General features: G+C 37.1%; 1 protein-coding gene across 3 annotated transcripts in view; it reads right to left on the bottom strand.

The window, feature by feature from the left end:
- LOC122086569 (SAC3 family protein A-like) overlaps positions 1 to 13,985 on the bottom strand; it is a 29,226-nt gene extending 15,241 nt beyond the window's left edge. The window contains exons 1-4 of one of the 3 annotated variants that reach the window (XM_042655480.1): positions 13,447 to 13,985; positions 13,159 to 13,230; positions 8,533 to 9,378; positions 5,565 to 6,005 (exon numbers count right to left, since the gene is read on the bottom strand). In XM_042655480.1, the coding sequence (XP_042511414.1) occupies positions 5,565 to 6,005; positions 8,533 to 9,378; positions 13,159 to 13,218 (1,347 nt within the window). In that variant the 5' untranslated portion in view covers positions 13,219 to 13,230; positions 13,447 to 13,985. Of the gene's footprint in view, positions 1 to 5,564; positions 6,006 to 8,532; positions 9,379 to 13,158; positions 13,231 to 13,446 lie in introns of those variants that run through there. The other 2 variants (XM_042655481.1, XM_042655482.1) reach the window with 2 other exon arrangements.
- Between the last annotated feature and the right edge of the window lie 692 nt (positions 13,986 to 14,677).

Raw genomic sequence — 14,677 nt, 5'->3', positions numbered from 1 at the left:
AGGCACTCTATGGCCAAGCCCTAATTCTTAAACTTCTCTAATCTGCAAGCTATCGCTACTTGCAGGTGCATGCAATGGCCTCTATCATACATGACCTTACCACCTCAAATGACTCTCCTTCAACTTTTCACCTATTGGGAGCCCACCCCTAAATCACTCTAACCTATTATTCTTATTTTACCTCTCCATGTATTTCTGTTCACCTCAACCAACATCCTCATTTTAGCTACACTTATTTTCTTATGTGTTGTTTATTTGTCACACAACACTCAGCTCCATACATCAGAGGGGGAGCATAAATCAGGTATTCAGGCTCTTCATAAAAAATAGAGGCTGTCATTAAAATTTGATTCAGTAGATAGTGATCGTATCAGGTAATATTTTGATGTAGCTGCATGGAAATGAAATTGGTAATTCATGATGTGGAGCAAATAAAACAAGAGAGCAACACTGGAGCAGATTAGGAATAGAACTGAAACCATAGATTGTAATATTACTGAAACAAAGTCCCAAGCTGGATTGATTGTTGCATAACTGGAAATTGTGCACATTGAATCTCAGTTGTAGCCTAACGAACCGGAAAGCAAGTGGCCGTTAACCAAAACACTGCACCAATCCACCATAATGTTCAAACTATGGACTTCTCTCAACCATTAACACATCTTTCTTCAGGTACTCCAAGTAGTAGCACCCAAGCAAAAGACAAAATTGAAGGGTAGTGGGGCATTTGAATATATAACAGAAAAATGAGATCACATACACCACAAGTCCAGTGTATGCAGTCACTAACAAGTGCATAGTCAAGATTTACATCATAACCAAGTTCTACAAGGGTATTAATCACGTGTGGTATTTTGTTTTGCCAACTATATAGTCTAACACATGTAAGAATACTTTTACAGTCTGGCTTAACACATTACCTCACCACATGTTCAACTAATGAGATCTACTAGACATTCCCATCTCATAAGTCATAATAACTGAATAATTCTAGTCATCAATCAATCACAATATATTAGTGATGTAGGAATCCCAAGCAATCAGGAAACAGGCAAACAACCTCTATGCAAAGTGGGGGTAAGGCTGCGTACATTATGACTCTCCCCAGACCCCGCAGTTGCAGGAGCCTTGTGCATTGGGTACCCCCTTAAGGTAGGACTCCCTCGCAAACAGCCCATGCAATTACAGGATCGGATACTTAATGCAAGATTTGATAAAGATCAACAGCATGTAAACAAGTCATAGTTGTCAAGGTGTCGCCTTGACGTCCAAGCGGTTTGCCTAGGTGACTATCGCCTTATTGCACTGCATGTCGCCTTATGTTTTGACACTTATTTATGCCAAATACATTTAAGGTTAAAAAAATTTACTTAAGAAATTATTCATAATAAGAAACTACCCTTTATTTGAATCCAATAAAAATAGTTTAAAAATAAAATTCCAAAAGGATAAAAAGTCAACCCCCCAGTCCCAGAACAAAAATTTGATTTTTGGTTGCAGGGGCGATTTTCAACTTTCAAATGCTGAGGTTTTTCTCAATTCTGAAAATTTTATAGATCTTAACATGGTAAAACATTACTAGAAGCAAAAGTCCGGTAAAATAATATTTTATTTTAATGTCCATAAATTTATTTTCATTCAAGAGATTTTAATAGCATTTGCACACTTTAAAATAAGTTTGACTGGAACATAACTTCGCCATTACAACTCAAATTTAAATAATATTAGATTTCTTGGAAAGTTGGTTTTGTGTTATACCTAATACACAAAGTCTCATGTAAAAATAAAATCATTTGATCAGTCAAACTTATTATAGAATCATGGTTTTAAAGTATCGGTATGTATCGTACCGTATTGGCCGATATGTATCTGTATCGGCACTTACCGATACAATAAATGGAATTTCTCAAATCCTTTTGTATCAAAATGTATCCTACGATACATACCGATATGCACTGATACACCACTAATATACACCGATACGATATGATACGTACTGATATGTACCGATATGGAAAATAAAAAATTGAGGTGAAATGAATGTTTCGGTATGTATCGACCGATACATACCGATATGGTGCGCTACGGTCACATAATGGCCAAGATGGGTCATTTTAAAAAAAAAAAAAAAAAAAAACGATTTTTTTAGAGGTTTTTTGTTCAAAAGTTACTGCCAGTCATTTATTCTCTCTAACTAAAGTGGAAATCAAGATTGGGAACAAGGATTTTACATTTATGAGACAACCACAAACCTTGAATTCTTAGTGCGATACTCTCAATTTAGTGTTTATGCATAATACATGTTATATATAGGCATATAGCTTTTTTTAACTATATTTTTATGCAAAAGTGTATAAAAAAGTGTTTCCTATCTTAGTGTATCTCCAATACGATACGATACCCTCCGATACGTATCTTAATTTTGACCGACCGATATGGCGACCGATACCGATACTTTAATCCTTGTATAGAACAAGAGCATTTCTCTAGATATTGATTTTTTATGACTTAATTTTGATTTTTTAATATGATTTGATGTGGCTTAATGCTGATTATTTCACGATACAAGGTATATGCAGCATACTAAATAATGTTAGAAAAGAGGGAAAAAAAATAACACTTGGTCGCTTGTTCGTCTTAAGGCGGGCAACTTGCCGCCTAAGCACTTAGGCAGCCCTCCAATACGTTGGTTCACCTTGGCGTTGTGACAACAATGAAATGAGTTGATTTGGTATGTTAAGCTGGGGGTGTACAGAAATGGTACTACTTTTTTTTTTCTTCCACCCAAAAAAAAAAAAAAAGGGATTACACATACAGATTCTGATAGGACTTTGCATTAAATGAAAACTGCAAGCTCTGATAATGAATGGAGATTGATTGGGCAACATAATGAAACCTGGGTAGAGTTTACTCAAATTGCTAAAAAGAAGTATCGCCTTGTTCGCCTTAAGGCGAGCAACTTGTCGCCTAAGCACCTAGGCAGCCCTCCAATAAGTTGGTTCACCTTGGCGCCGTGACAACGATGAAATGAGTTGATTTGGTATGTTAAGCCAGGGGTGTACAGAAATGGTACTACTTTTTTTTTTCTTCCACCCAAAAAAAAAAGGGGTGTACACATACAGATTCTGATAAGACTTTCCATTAAATGAAAACTGCAAGCTCTGATAATGAATGGAGATTGATTGTGAAACATAATGAAACCTGGGTAGAGTTTACTCAAATTGCTAAAAAGAAGTATTGGGTGGTTTTGCATTTCTGTGCAGAGGGCACTATAGAAAGGGCAATTTTAAGGTACACAGAACAAATGTGGGTCTTGGGTAGAACCAGGTTATTGATTTAGGTATTAGTATAATTTTAGGGGACACAGAGATCTTAACAGTAGACAAAAATGCCTTGTAGGTTTCTCCCATGGTTCCAAAACCCAATTCGGATGGCTTTGGGCCCACCTAAGCACTAACAAGTCAAGTAACGGGGTCAATGGCAAATTAGTAATTAGTTTGAAATTCAGAATTAACAGAGCTAAGGGTCACAATCACAAGCAACAACTAAAAGACGTATTTCTGGAAACAGCAATAGAAGAGAGGAATCTTGAATAACCAAACATCAGAAGGGTACTATTGTCAATGAAATAATGACTTAAGATATTAAGATTGATCAAAGAACGGGGGAGGTTGATGGATCATGGTCTTCTTCAACCTCTATCCCGCGATATGCACAGTGGAGAAGAACCCTTGCAGTGAAAAGAACTCAACCATCAGTAACTCAAAGGGTCTCAAACTCTGGAAGATGAATCTTCACTCAGTAGGCTACCGAACCCAACTGGAAGCAAGGTTAATATTTCGTCCAAAGGCAAGTACAACCTTCTGAGATTTTTCTGGCGGAAGACCAGAGACCAGACTTGGTCTCAGGTTGGATAATCCATCTGAGAGGAGGATTAGGGACTGATACTCTAGGCTTGGGGTCACCCTAGAGTGTTATTGCAACCTAGAAATTTCAGTTCAGATCGGTTCCCACTGGAAAGCTTGAACCAATTCTTCAAGGACTGGTATTACACAAAGGGATGGATGGACGGAAACATAAACAGAAAGGAAAGTAAAGAAGTAATAGAATTGGGAAGAGGATGGAAAGCGAGAGGGTTTAATGGGAGAGATACCTCAAGAATACAGAAAATGGAGGAAGAAACAGAAATAACAAAGGGAAGAAGAACCACGGCCAGTAATCCCACCAACAACAAAACTGAAATCACTGATCCAATTCATTCTAATCTCTAGATCATATTACATGACTAATATAAAGGAAAATCAAAACGTATTAATGGAAACTAACTGAAATAGAAACTAAATAATCCCAAGCAAAATCCCCTATGTAATCTACCAACCCTTGCCAGACCAGAAAATCGGGTTGGGCTGATTCCGTCTCCGCTTAGGCCTCCAAAGAGGGTCATTCCAGTCCAGCCAAGCCAAGGCAACTGCATCAGTTTCAGGTGACCAGAGAAGGGAACATAACAGCACATAAAACGGAGGGGGGAAAAGTAGAGGAGAAGAAGCCAAGGGAAGAAATAACCTATTACTATAGTAACTTATCTACTTCTTTAGGAATCAATCCACTCCCAAGGAAGCATCATACATCCAGGATAGGCAGCAGCAGCTCAAGAAAATTTCATCAATTGATCAAAAATCACAGATTACATACACGTATAGACACGCTACAGCTGATGGCCAGATGAATCTTACTCACACTTGGACTCACCTATTTGTACTAGGTTTGTGCACGAGTCCCTAACCCATGACTCCTATTAGCTATGTTCTTTTATCCCACCCCCCCCTTCCTTTTTCTTACTTGACACACGTAAAAATAATCAAAATCAAAGAAAACTCAAAGTTGAACAAACTAACATATATGGCCCAGCCCAAGTAAAGTAATTCAAAATGTTCCTGGTGCCACCGGAATGCATTCCAGAAACTGATACCATTACCTATATGACCTTTCGAAATTAAATGTGCCCCTATTAGCTAGCATTCCCCCCACCCTCTTTTAACTTTCACACAAAAAAAAAAAAACCAACCCAAAGAAAAACTCATAACTTGAACCAGACTAATACAAATGACCCAGCCTAAAATAAAGTAACTCAAATTCAACCGGAGCCTTGAATACATCCCAGACATCAATATCATTACCTATATCAACCTTCATAATTAACTGTGCTTGTCAAATATCAGCATGTTACTAATGTCAATATAAGTTGTCTGAACCATAATGACATTTCCATTCCAATAGAGATTAACGTCATCATCAATACCAACAAACCAAGCAAATACAACAATCTGGCAATCTATAATGTGGCAACATTACACAGATAAAACCATACAAGGAACATCATAAAATAAAAGGTTTCCCACATAGTTTCAGCCATGCAGTAATATCAATTTGCTGCAGTTTGAGTGTCATTTCATTTCTCACAAGGTGACTCTTTCCAAAAATAAGTGAAAATACCAATCTTATAGAATGAAAAAATACAAGGAACTCAGGAGAGAAGAGAAATTGAAGCACGTGAGAAGACTCACCTTGAGCATGGAATCAGAAGCATCATCAGAGGGCACACTGTTATCAGACGTCAGCATTGAGACACTGATATAAGCTGGCTTTGCCACTGCATTGGTTGTAGAGCTATCCTTATCGGTTTTTGGCAAGTTCAAGCCCAAATTTGAAGCAATTCTAGGGTTTGTTGGAATCTGCAGTTTGCTTACCCGATGTGTATCCAGAGTTGGAAAATTTTGCAAGGGTGGTTGATAATTCTGAGGGACCTGATTGCTAGCAGCATATTGTAGATTGGAATCCTGAGGACAAACAGTCTTCTGCTGATCTTGGGAGCTATCATATGGAAGTGGATTTGGATTCAAAGGCTTTTGGAAGTATGATGGAATTGGATTGACATGATTTTGGATTCCTGAAGTTCCATTTTTCCAATAAAAATTGTGAGCATCACCTGCTACTGCACCAGCCTGCTATGAAAACCCAAATAGAAGAATATTTTTGGTTTAGCAGACTTAAAGAACATATTAAAAAAAAGTAGTTCAATAACAACAAATTAAAATCAGACATACTGCAATAATAACGATCACTCAACACTCAGATGCATCTTATTCCTTCTCATATTTCTTGCTCATTAATTTAACTATAAATAGGAGTAACATGGATCAAGTGGCTACACGATACAAGACAATATAGTCGGGAGTTTAATGTACTACTGAGCACAAGCCTCTTACAAGTTATCACTCAGAATAAGGTCATTCTAAAAGTGATAGTAGAAAACAAAAATACGACATTGACAAGAGATCATCATTGTTAAGTTATGGTCCTATTGGAGTCATGACCCTCTCATGTGTTTGGCAGTATAAGAGTTAGATTGTACTCATAATAGGGGAGTGTCCTTATCATAATAGCGCTTTAGTTTTCTTTGGTTACAAGGTACTGTTAAGGTACTTTCTTTTTCTATTTTGGTTTCTTTATTAGAGTATAATTCTGATTACTGGTAGATATAAATAAAGCATGGGAGACCAGCAATAGTTCATAGTCTCTGACTCTGTCGTTGGTTCGTTATCTTCCCCTCCAACTTTCTTCTTCTCTCTTCTTGCTATTGCCGTTTTGTAGGTTTTGGTACTATCACAATCATTATACATAACCTTCCACCTAACATTTTGTGGGATGAAGGATAAATTCATGCATGAAAAAATCAAACTAGAATGCAGCATCTAATCACATTACCTGTGATTAAACATCTAGATTAAATACCAATATGATTGGAAATAGAGCTCAGCCTCAACCACATTCACTTCCATAAGTCTCACCAGTCAAACAAGAAATATCATATTGTGAGTAGACTTAATTCATTAGGTACAAAGTGAAAGGTTTATGAACCATCTCAGTATCTCAGTGAACTCTGTAGTCTGTTCCCTCCACTCTGGCATACAAAATTTTACTTTCAAATACATAATAAAGCACAAGTTTCTCGTCTGATATTTTTCTTTTCTTTTTCTAATGATCAGCAACAGAAAAGTAACATATATTAACAGAGGATTTATTGTTTATTTAAAACAAAAAAAGATCAAGAATCCATTCTTTTGGGCCTGAAGCTGTTGAAAGATTAGATTGGACTCCATCTATTTATGGTCCATAGTTCTCGGGGTCCAATTTCAGTCGAGTCTGCAGGGAAAGTCCATGACGTGCAAGCTCGGCCCCTACTTGACCACTAATGGGCCTGAAGCTGTTGAAAAGTTAGAATTGATTCTATAACTTTATGGTCAACATCTCTCACGGTCCTGTCTAGTTGAGATGGCCTCTAGAGAAAAAGGTTCATCATGGTATAAGAGGTTTTAACCCCTTAAATCCTGCACCTCAATGTGAGGCTCATGTGAGTTGACATATGTCACCTTGATCCTTGGGTTTTGTGATGGTCTTTTAACAAGTATAAGATTCTCACCCTGGACACCACTGGCCAATCTACGCCCTCAAGGAGTTGTCTTTTAACCAAAAAATAATTATTAATTTCTGGATTTTAAAATTATTTTGAAACTTTACAAAAAATTCATAAAAATGGGAAAAATAATTCTGTTTTGGTTTGAAAAATATTTAAAATTTATAAAAGTATTGTTGTTGTATTTAAAAGTGAAAATGATGATTAATGTCTTATTCCATTATTATTTTCAATAAATTATGGTATTATTATTTCAAAAAATATAAAGCTATATGACTGTTTGGAAGGTTTGTGATACCAATCTCATATGCACTGCTCAACAGTAAACTCTTAAAAAAAAAATTAAAAATTAAAAAAAAAAATTTAGTCAAATCATCTCCAAATGATGGGTGTATTACAGATATAACAACTTCTATAATTCCTAAATTGGCTCATAAAAGGACATCTACTCACTCTAATACACTCAATAAAGTAAATAAACTCAAAACCTAACCCTATCTAACTTAAGCACTTAACTATTAATCCCATGAACTAACTTTATCCCACTTTATGGGCTTATAAATTAGGCCCCTTACAATGAAACCCACAAAAACAACAGCTACAACCTAGCTTATCCCAACTAAATGGGCATTACAATGAAACCCAAAAAAATAAAAAGCCCAAGCTATAATATAACCACCCAAAAGTCAATTTCAGTCCATTGGACTGCCATCAGCATCTTATGGACCTCCCAAGCTTGCGCATAAGCCTCCATATATATATATATATATATATCAAAAAAATTAAAACATAGTTTTGACAAACTTCTCTTCATTGGGTGATCAGAACCAAGAGAAAACATTCACAATACAGACAGGACAAACAGATAAGAGTAATTAAAGCAATGAAAGAAGAAAAGCATTCCTTATGGGACATTCAAATCCAGTGGTGGGAACCACAGAAATCTCATGCATTCTCTTGGGATTGAATTTCTGTAACTTCCAACTAAAATGAGAAATAAAAGGAAAACCCAAACCTTATCACAAGAAGGAAAAACAAAAAAGGAAAAAGAAACTAACCTGCAAAGAAGGCAATTCAGATGAACTGGGTTCTGGTCTCCAAGATGTTGTACCAGGTGGTGGAGGCTGGCTGTTTAAAAATGTATATCCACCTGTGGCACCAGGAACTGCACTGGTAACAGAAATATTCTCTGTCCCAGGAGCACAGGAAACATCCGTTTGATTGTAATAATCTGCCCACGGCTTATACTGTTGCTGATAATGGAGTGGCGTTGCAGCTACAGTACTAGAACTTTGAGTACCATTAGAATCTGAAGTGTAGGCTGAATACTGATGAGAATGAAAATGTGCATAGGACCCTTGATTCCAAGTGTTAGTCTGATTATTATACTCGTTGCTCGGGTAACCTCCAGTTGTCTGATAATCAGTAGCATTGTAGTAAGTGCTTGTATAACTTGCAGGCCCTGTATTCTGAAATGAGTTAAGAGGCTGATAAGGAGCACCTGAATGTTCATATACTCCCCCTTGTTGAGAGTATGAATGGGTTGTTTGCTGTGGATAGTTGTAATAATAACCATTCTGATATCCTGTGTTTCCATAACCATAAGCATCAGCAGAACTTGTATATGATGAATATCCAGCATATTCTTGTGGTCCATTTGCTGCCTCCAAATTAGATGAAGTAGAGGCATTTGACAGAGCATTCAATCCATCTTGCACCTCCCTTGAAAGCGGCTCTGTCTGCTGATTATGATGATAGGTGGAACTCGGAATAAGTCCATTTTCAGAAGTGCTATAATCCGTCCTGTGCATGGTCCATGATACAGCTGTAGAACCAGTTGCCGAGGGCAGAAGAAAATGTCCAGGAGTTAAAGAAGCAGATGCCTGTCCACTTGTATGACATTTCTGTCCAATAAACAATAAAAATGAATTCTGCATTATTTAATCTTACAACTAAACAATTAATGCTGAAACACACATATTAAAAGAGACAGAAATCCTGCAAGCCGCAATGGACCATGTGAGAAGCGTAGGAAATTGCAAACCATATTTTCTCACTTAAGCATTGGGCACAATGCCCATTTCTACATTTTTGGGTAGTCCAGGTTTAGAGTGTGGAAAATAACCAACAGAGAATATTTTCATCTCATGGCCAAGTATGGTTGCACCCTATGGAAGGAGATGCATTTTGCAGTATGCAAGAGGATTCAGAAGGGGAGAAGCAGAATAATTCTAAAACTATGTTGAGATATTTGGCCCTTATATTAGATTCGTATAGTCTAAAAGACTTTACTACACATCAATCATGGGAAGTGTCTGAAGATAGTTTCTCATTTGGCCATGAATCTTTTTTTTTTTTTTGGGGTGTGGGGGGGATATATCTCTGCCTATGCACTGTATGGATTGTCATACTGTACCGTTAACCTCTATTAATTGAATCATACCATTGTTGAAATTCAAAATGTGATGTATCATCTTCCGTAAATAGAGCCAGAACTAGTTACAATCTTACTAGAGGTGCCTTTTATTTTCTCAGAATAATATCATCTTCTGTAAATACAGTTTGAACTAGTTACAATCCTAATAGAGATGTTTCCTTCCCTCAAGTCAATGAAGTCAGGATTACCATGAAATACCATTCGATATACTTCATTTAGTAGATTCAGATTCCGCAGAGGTTGGCAGCAACTAATGAGATGAAGGCCTTAATAAGAATAGGAGTAAAGTGAAACAGGAAAAATATGGGCATATAAATAGATTTCTCAAAAAAAGGGTATTAGGAAAAGATTTCCAGCACGAACAATACCAAAAAATTTCTGGCAATGTGCTACCACATGGAGGGATAGATTTTATCTGTTGGCCAGATGGGGAATTCACTAGATAGACCACATACCAATATCAGTGGTCCATCTCCACTGTATCGCCGACCACTTATGGGCCATTCCCTTCTTTGTTCAACGGTCTAAGTTTTTCAAATATAATTGAACATTCAACCAATTTTCAAAGCATATAGTGACATATGACAAAGCCATAGTGGAAATTTTTTATAATAAGCATATTAGACTGAAAATTAACCCATTACTGAATGATGAACAGAGAGCATGTCAAATTAATTTGAGCACCAACTGCACTACTACATGACACTCACAACCTAGTCACTGGAATAGCTTCGGTATTTTTTGTGCTAGAAACCAGCACCGAAAAAAGTAACAAGAAACAGGAAGAGAAGTTGTGAAAACTGCAGCTACACCAAGGATGCCTGGATAGTAACATATCTTTCATGTGGCAACTTTGTGGCATCAGGCAAACTCACCTCGCTCCGATGCTTGGAGCAATAGATATTCCCAAACCAATGATTAACTATCTAGTCTATTTTCTAACATCAATAAACCACCCAATATAAATAATATCAGCCACTTTCCTGGTAGCTACATCACAACAAAATCTGATCCCCATAATACCGGCAATAAATAAAAATTCCACATAACACCTCCAGCTGATCTTTTGCTCCTTTGAGTATGTAACCCAGTAAAAACAAACAGCTTCGACTTTACTTCAATAAACAAATCTAAACTGCCGACCACTTGTTTAATTGTTGAACAAAACTGATATATGCATGCATTTGGCGTCAGTCCTAAAGAATCTGCACATTCTTTAATCTTGATCTTCAGCACATCTCACCATCAAACTGGGGTTAAAATCTAAATTAATGTTTTCATGCTCACCTTTTACTCACAAACTTCATAAAGAGGACCAGGAATAAAGAAGTTCCTCATCTTTAATGACCAACTAGTTGATGATCTGCTTCTCATTTTACTTTGTCCTTTCCAGTTTAAGTAAGGTGCTTATTAGGACACAAAAACAAAAGATGAACCTAACCTCCCCTTGTGTGGCATTTTCAGTCTTCCTTTGAACACTCACTTTACCTTCCTTCTTCAGCAGAAACTTTGCAAGTACTCTCTGTTACACTTCTTTCATCCATTTTTCTTCTTCACGAGTATTTAAATATATATATATATATATGTATCCCAGAATTAGGATAAAAAGCAGATCTGCACATGCCCAAAAGAGTGGTGAACAAGGTTTCACCGCAAGGATGAAGAGCATGAGAAGTCCAAAATACTTTTTGATCGTTCCAAATCAGATCAACATCTATAACTAAAGCCGGATCCAATAACTCCATCCATGAGGTAACCTCTAATGACATAGCTGAGTCTAGGAACACGTATAGTTGTATTCTCAAAAATTTCTCCTAGTCTCCTTCATTTGCGACACCACAGGTGACAAGTCTCTGCCTGTGGTGCTATTAAACAAAAAACTAAGACCCCTGTACCCAAAAGGAATCATGGGAAAAGCGAGAACATCTATGTATTTTTTAACACACAGCCAATAACCCCAAATAACTAAAGGAAGTAGCCACCTCATGAAAGATCTAAAGGTGAGCTCTAGATTACAGTTCCTTCTTACGTGAGCACATCTATTTGCTACCCTGTGCCCTTGTCCCTGTAAATAATCTAAAAGGAGTACCTTACCATTAACCAAAATCCAGGAAAATACTTCCATCCCGACGGATCTTACTTACCCCATATATTTTCCACTGCACCTCTCTAAAATTTTGAACAAGACATTAAAAAGGAACAAAAGATCTATCTTTTCAAATTCAACCACCCCCATCAAAATTTTCCAACTGATTACCATTAAGCCTTGCAAATAACCTGATCTGCACTTCCTATCCTCTTAGGAGGAGATTTGAACAAAATAAACAGCACCAAATGATCACTCTGCTGGTCCTTACAGACACGTATCAGTATGCACTAGAAAATTTATCCTCAAAAAATCTTCCTAATTCTGAAGAGCAATATGGATGACATCTTCCATAGAATAAGCTCTGACATAAGAGTAAAGCAGAAATCTGTTCCCTTGCATAGTCAAAAGATAAATCATCTCTCAAATCCAGCATGTGTAAGCAACTCATATATATATAAAACATTGCAGCAACTATCTGAACTCAATGCGCACATGCTAATTATTGTCGCATGGCAATAATATCGTCAGGTCCAATACAATATCCCATGTGCTGGCTAATAATATCGAATACTTGGTGATGATAACAAGAACAGTTTGTTCCAATCCAACAACTTGAGAGGTAGTCTATTCTGTCGCAATCCAAAACTTTCCAAGGAAGTCTACAGTATTTACTCCGATTGATATCAGAAAATCTGACTTTACTTTGATTTTATAAGAACGCAGCAGTTAGTGATCGCAAACTTATGGGAAGAAACCCCAATGCACAGGTTCACCATTTCCAATGAGACCAATAAAAGTTAAAATCCTTGCAACACACAAAACAGAAGGTGCATCTCCAAAACTGGGTTCTCATTCATTTTGGAGTTTTCTCCAAATGGAAGGCCTTCCCAACGACTAGAACCAGTAGCTGATGAACAGAAGATATGAGGAAAGCCCGCAGTTTTATGAAAAATCTTCTAAAGGGAAGCTCAATGTGAAGGTAATGAAAATTCCAAGTAACCACATGAACTTAACTTTATGTCCATCATAATTCGCATAAGAGTGTTGTTTCCTTAGGTTCAAAATACAGAAGAAAAAAAAAACAAAAAAAAAAAGAACGATACAAGCATGCAAATACAAGATCCTTATTTAGGAACCAGAAATCAGCCAGGCAATTACCTCAAGCATATTGGGGTCCTTTTCAGCAACAGTATTAGTGACGCAACCTTGATTCATCATCTCGCTAACACCCTGATTCAGTAAAAACCAGTCAATCCTCGTCAAACGAACTCAAGACAATTAAATAGCACAACAAATTGTACCCACACAAAGCACCATCTAGTCTGATCCAATTGCATATAGAAGAACTGTTCTTTCAATTCCAGTAAACAAATTACAGAAAAAAATAGTATTAAAAGCTCAAAACCCTAGATCCGTTGACTCCCTAAATGTAAAGCCAATACTTACCCTCTATAGTCTCAATGACGCACTGGCATTCGACCTTCGCTTGCTGCGGATTTGATTGGTAAGAAAACGAACAGAAGAACAAAATGGACAAAATAGAACAAAACAAATAAATTTCAATAGGATGATTCAGTGTAACAGGAAGAACCCCAAAACAAACTTTAATGATGAGAAGAAAGAATCACCGACAAATTACATATAAACAGAAAAAAAAAATGTGAGATTTTGAGATAATTTAAAAAGAAAAACAATTATGCTTTCTTATATAAACAGCTAGCTAAGGAAGGAAGGAAGGAAGGAAGGAAGGCAGGCAGGCAGGCAGGCAGGCAGGCAGAGGGGCAAGAGACAGAGAGAGAAGAGGAAGAAGTTGTGGGCAGAGGCCAGAGAGGATGAAGGAATGAATTAAAGTCTTCGTAGCGTCCGTTCCGTCTTGCTCTTTGATCGATGATGAAACGGAATGGTCGGGAAGAAAACTGCCGGTACCCTAACCTAACGTACAGGGTTTCAAGACTCCGGAATCGATCTGGAATCGGCGGCAAGGCTCCCGATTTCTGATAGTGAATACGATCGATTTTTACTTAAAACCGCCATAAACATTGGAATATTCTTCGAATCTGTCAGTTTTAGGGCTTTACAGACCGATTCTGATCCGAATCGATTTGAAATCGGCACTAGCCGTTTCTGTCACCAATGTCGCGTTTTTTAAGCTGTGACTTGTGACTTGGCAAGTTTGAAGGTATCGGTAGACATCCGTATTGATCTGGATCGAATCGTATCAGTTCAATATCGGATGGGATTCTAAAAATTGACTAAATAAATTGGTTGATTCCTCCAATTTCTTTTCTTTTTTTTTTCTTGGGCTCATATTGTATAGGGTTTCACCAAAAAATATCTACCAAATATATATGGAATTGAACATGGGATTTACCCCAATCCAAATCGGATATCATTCCTTCACTCCAATTTCTCATATGCACGTGATCCAATATCTAAGTACAAATAATCATTAAAAATAAAAAATAATAATCGCATGTAATTAACACACAATCCCATGCATGCATATAAAAGGTTGCAGAGGATCTCAATCCAAAGCAACAAGGCGGCAGAGATGTATTTTCATATGGGAAGGAAAGAGATGGACACATGGGAGTAGGGGTGTCAATGGGTCGGTTCGAGCTAGTTTCAGTCCGGATTGAATTGATTTAGGTGTGGAAATGGTGGAACCGAAACCAAA

Source organism: Macadamia integrifolia, chromosome 8 (genome assembly GCF_013358625.1).
Source record: "Macadamia integrifolia cultivar HAES 741 chromosome 8, SCU_Mint_v3, whole genome shotgun sequence".
NCBI lineage: Eukaryota > Viridiplantae > Streptophyta > Magnoliopsida > Proteales > Proteaceae > Macadamia > Macadamia integrifolia.
The sequence above is the reverse complement of the archived record's forward strand: the minus strand, read 5'-3'. Positions and strand labels throughout refer to the sequence as shown.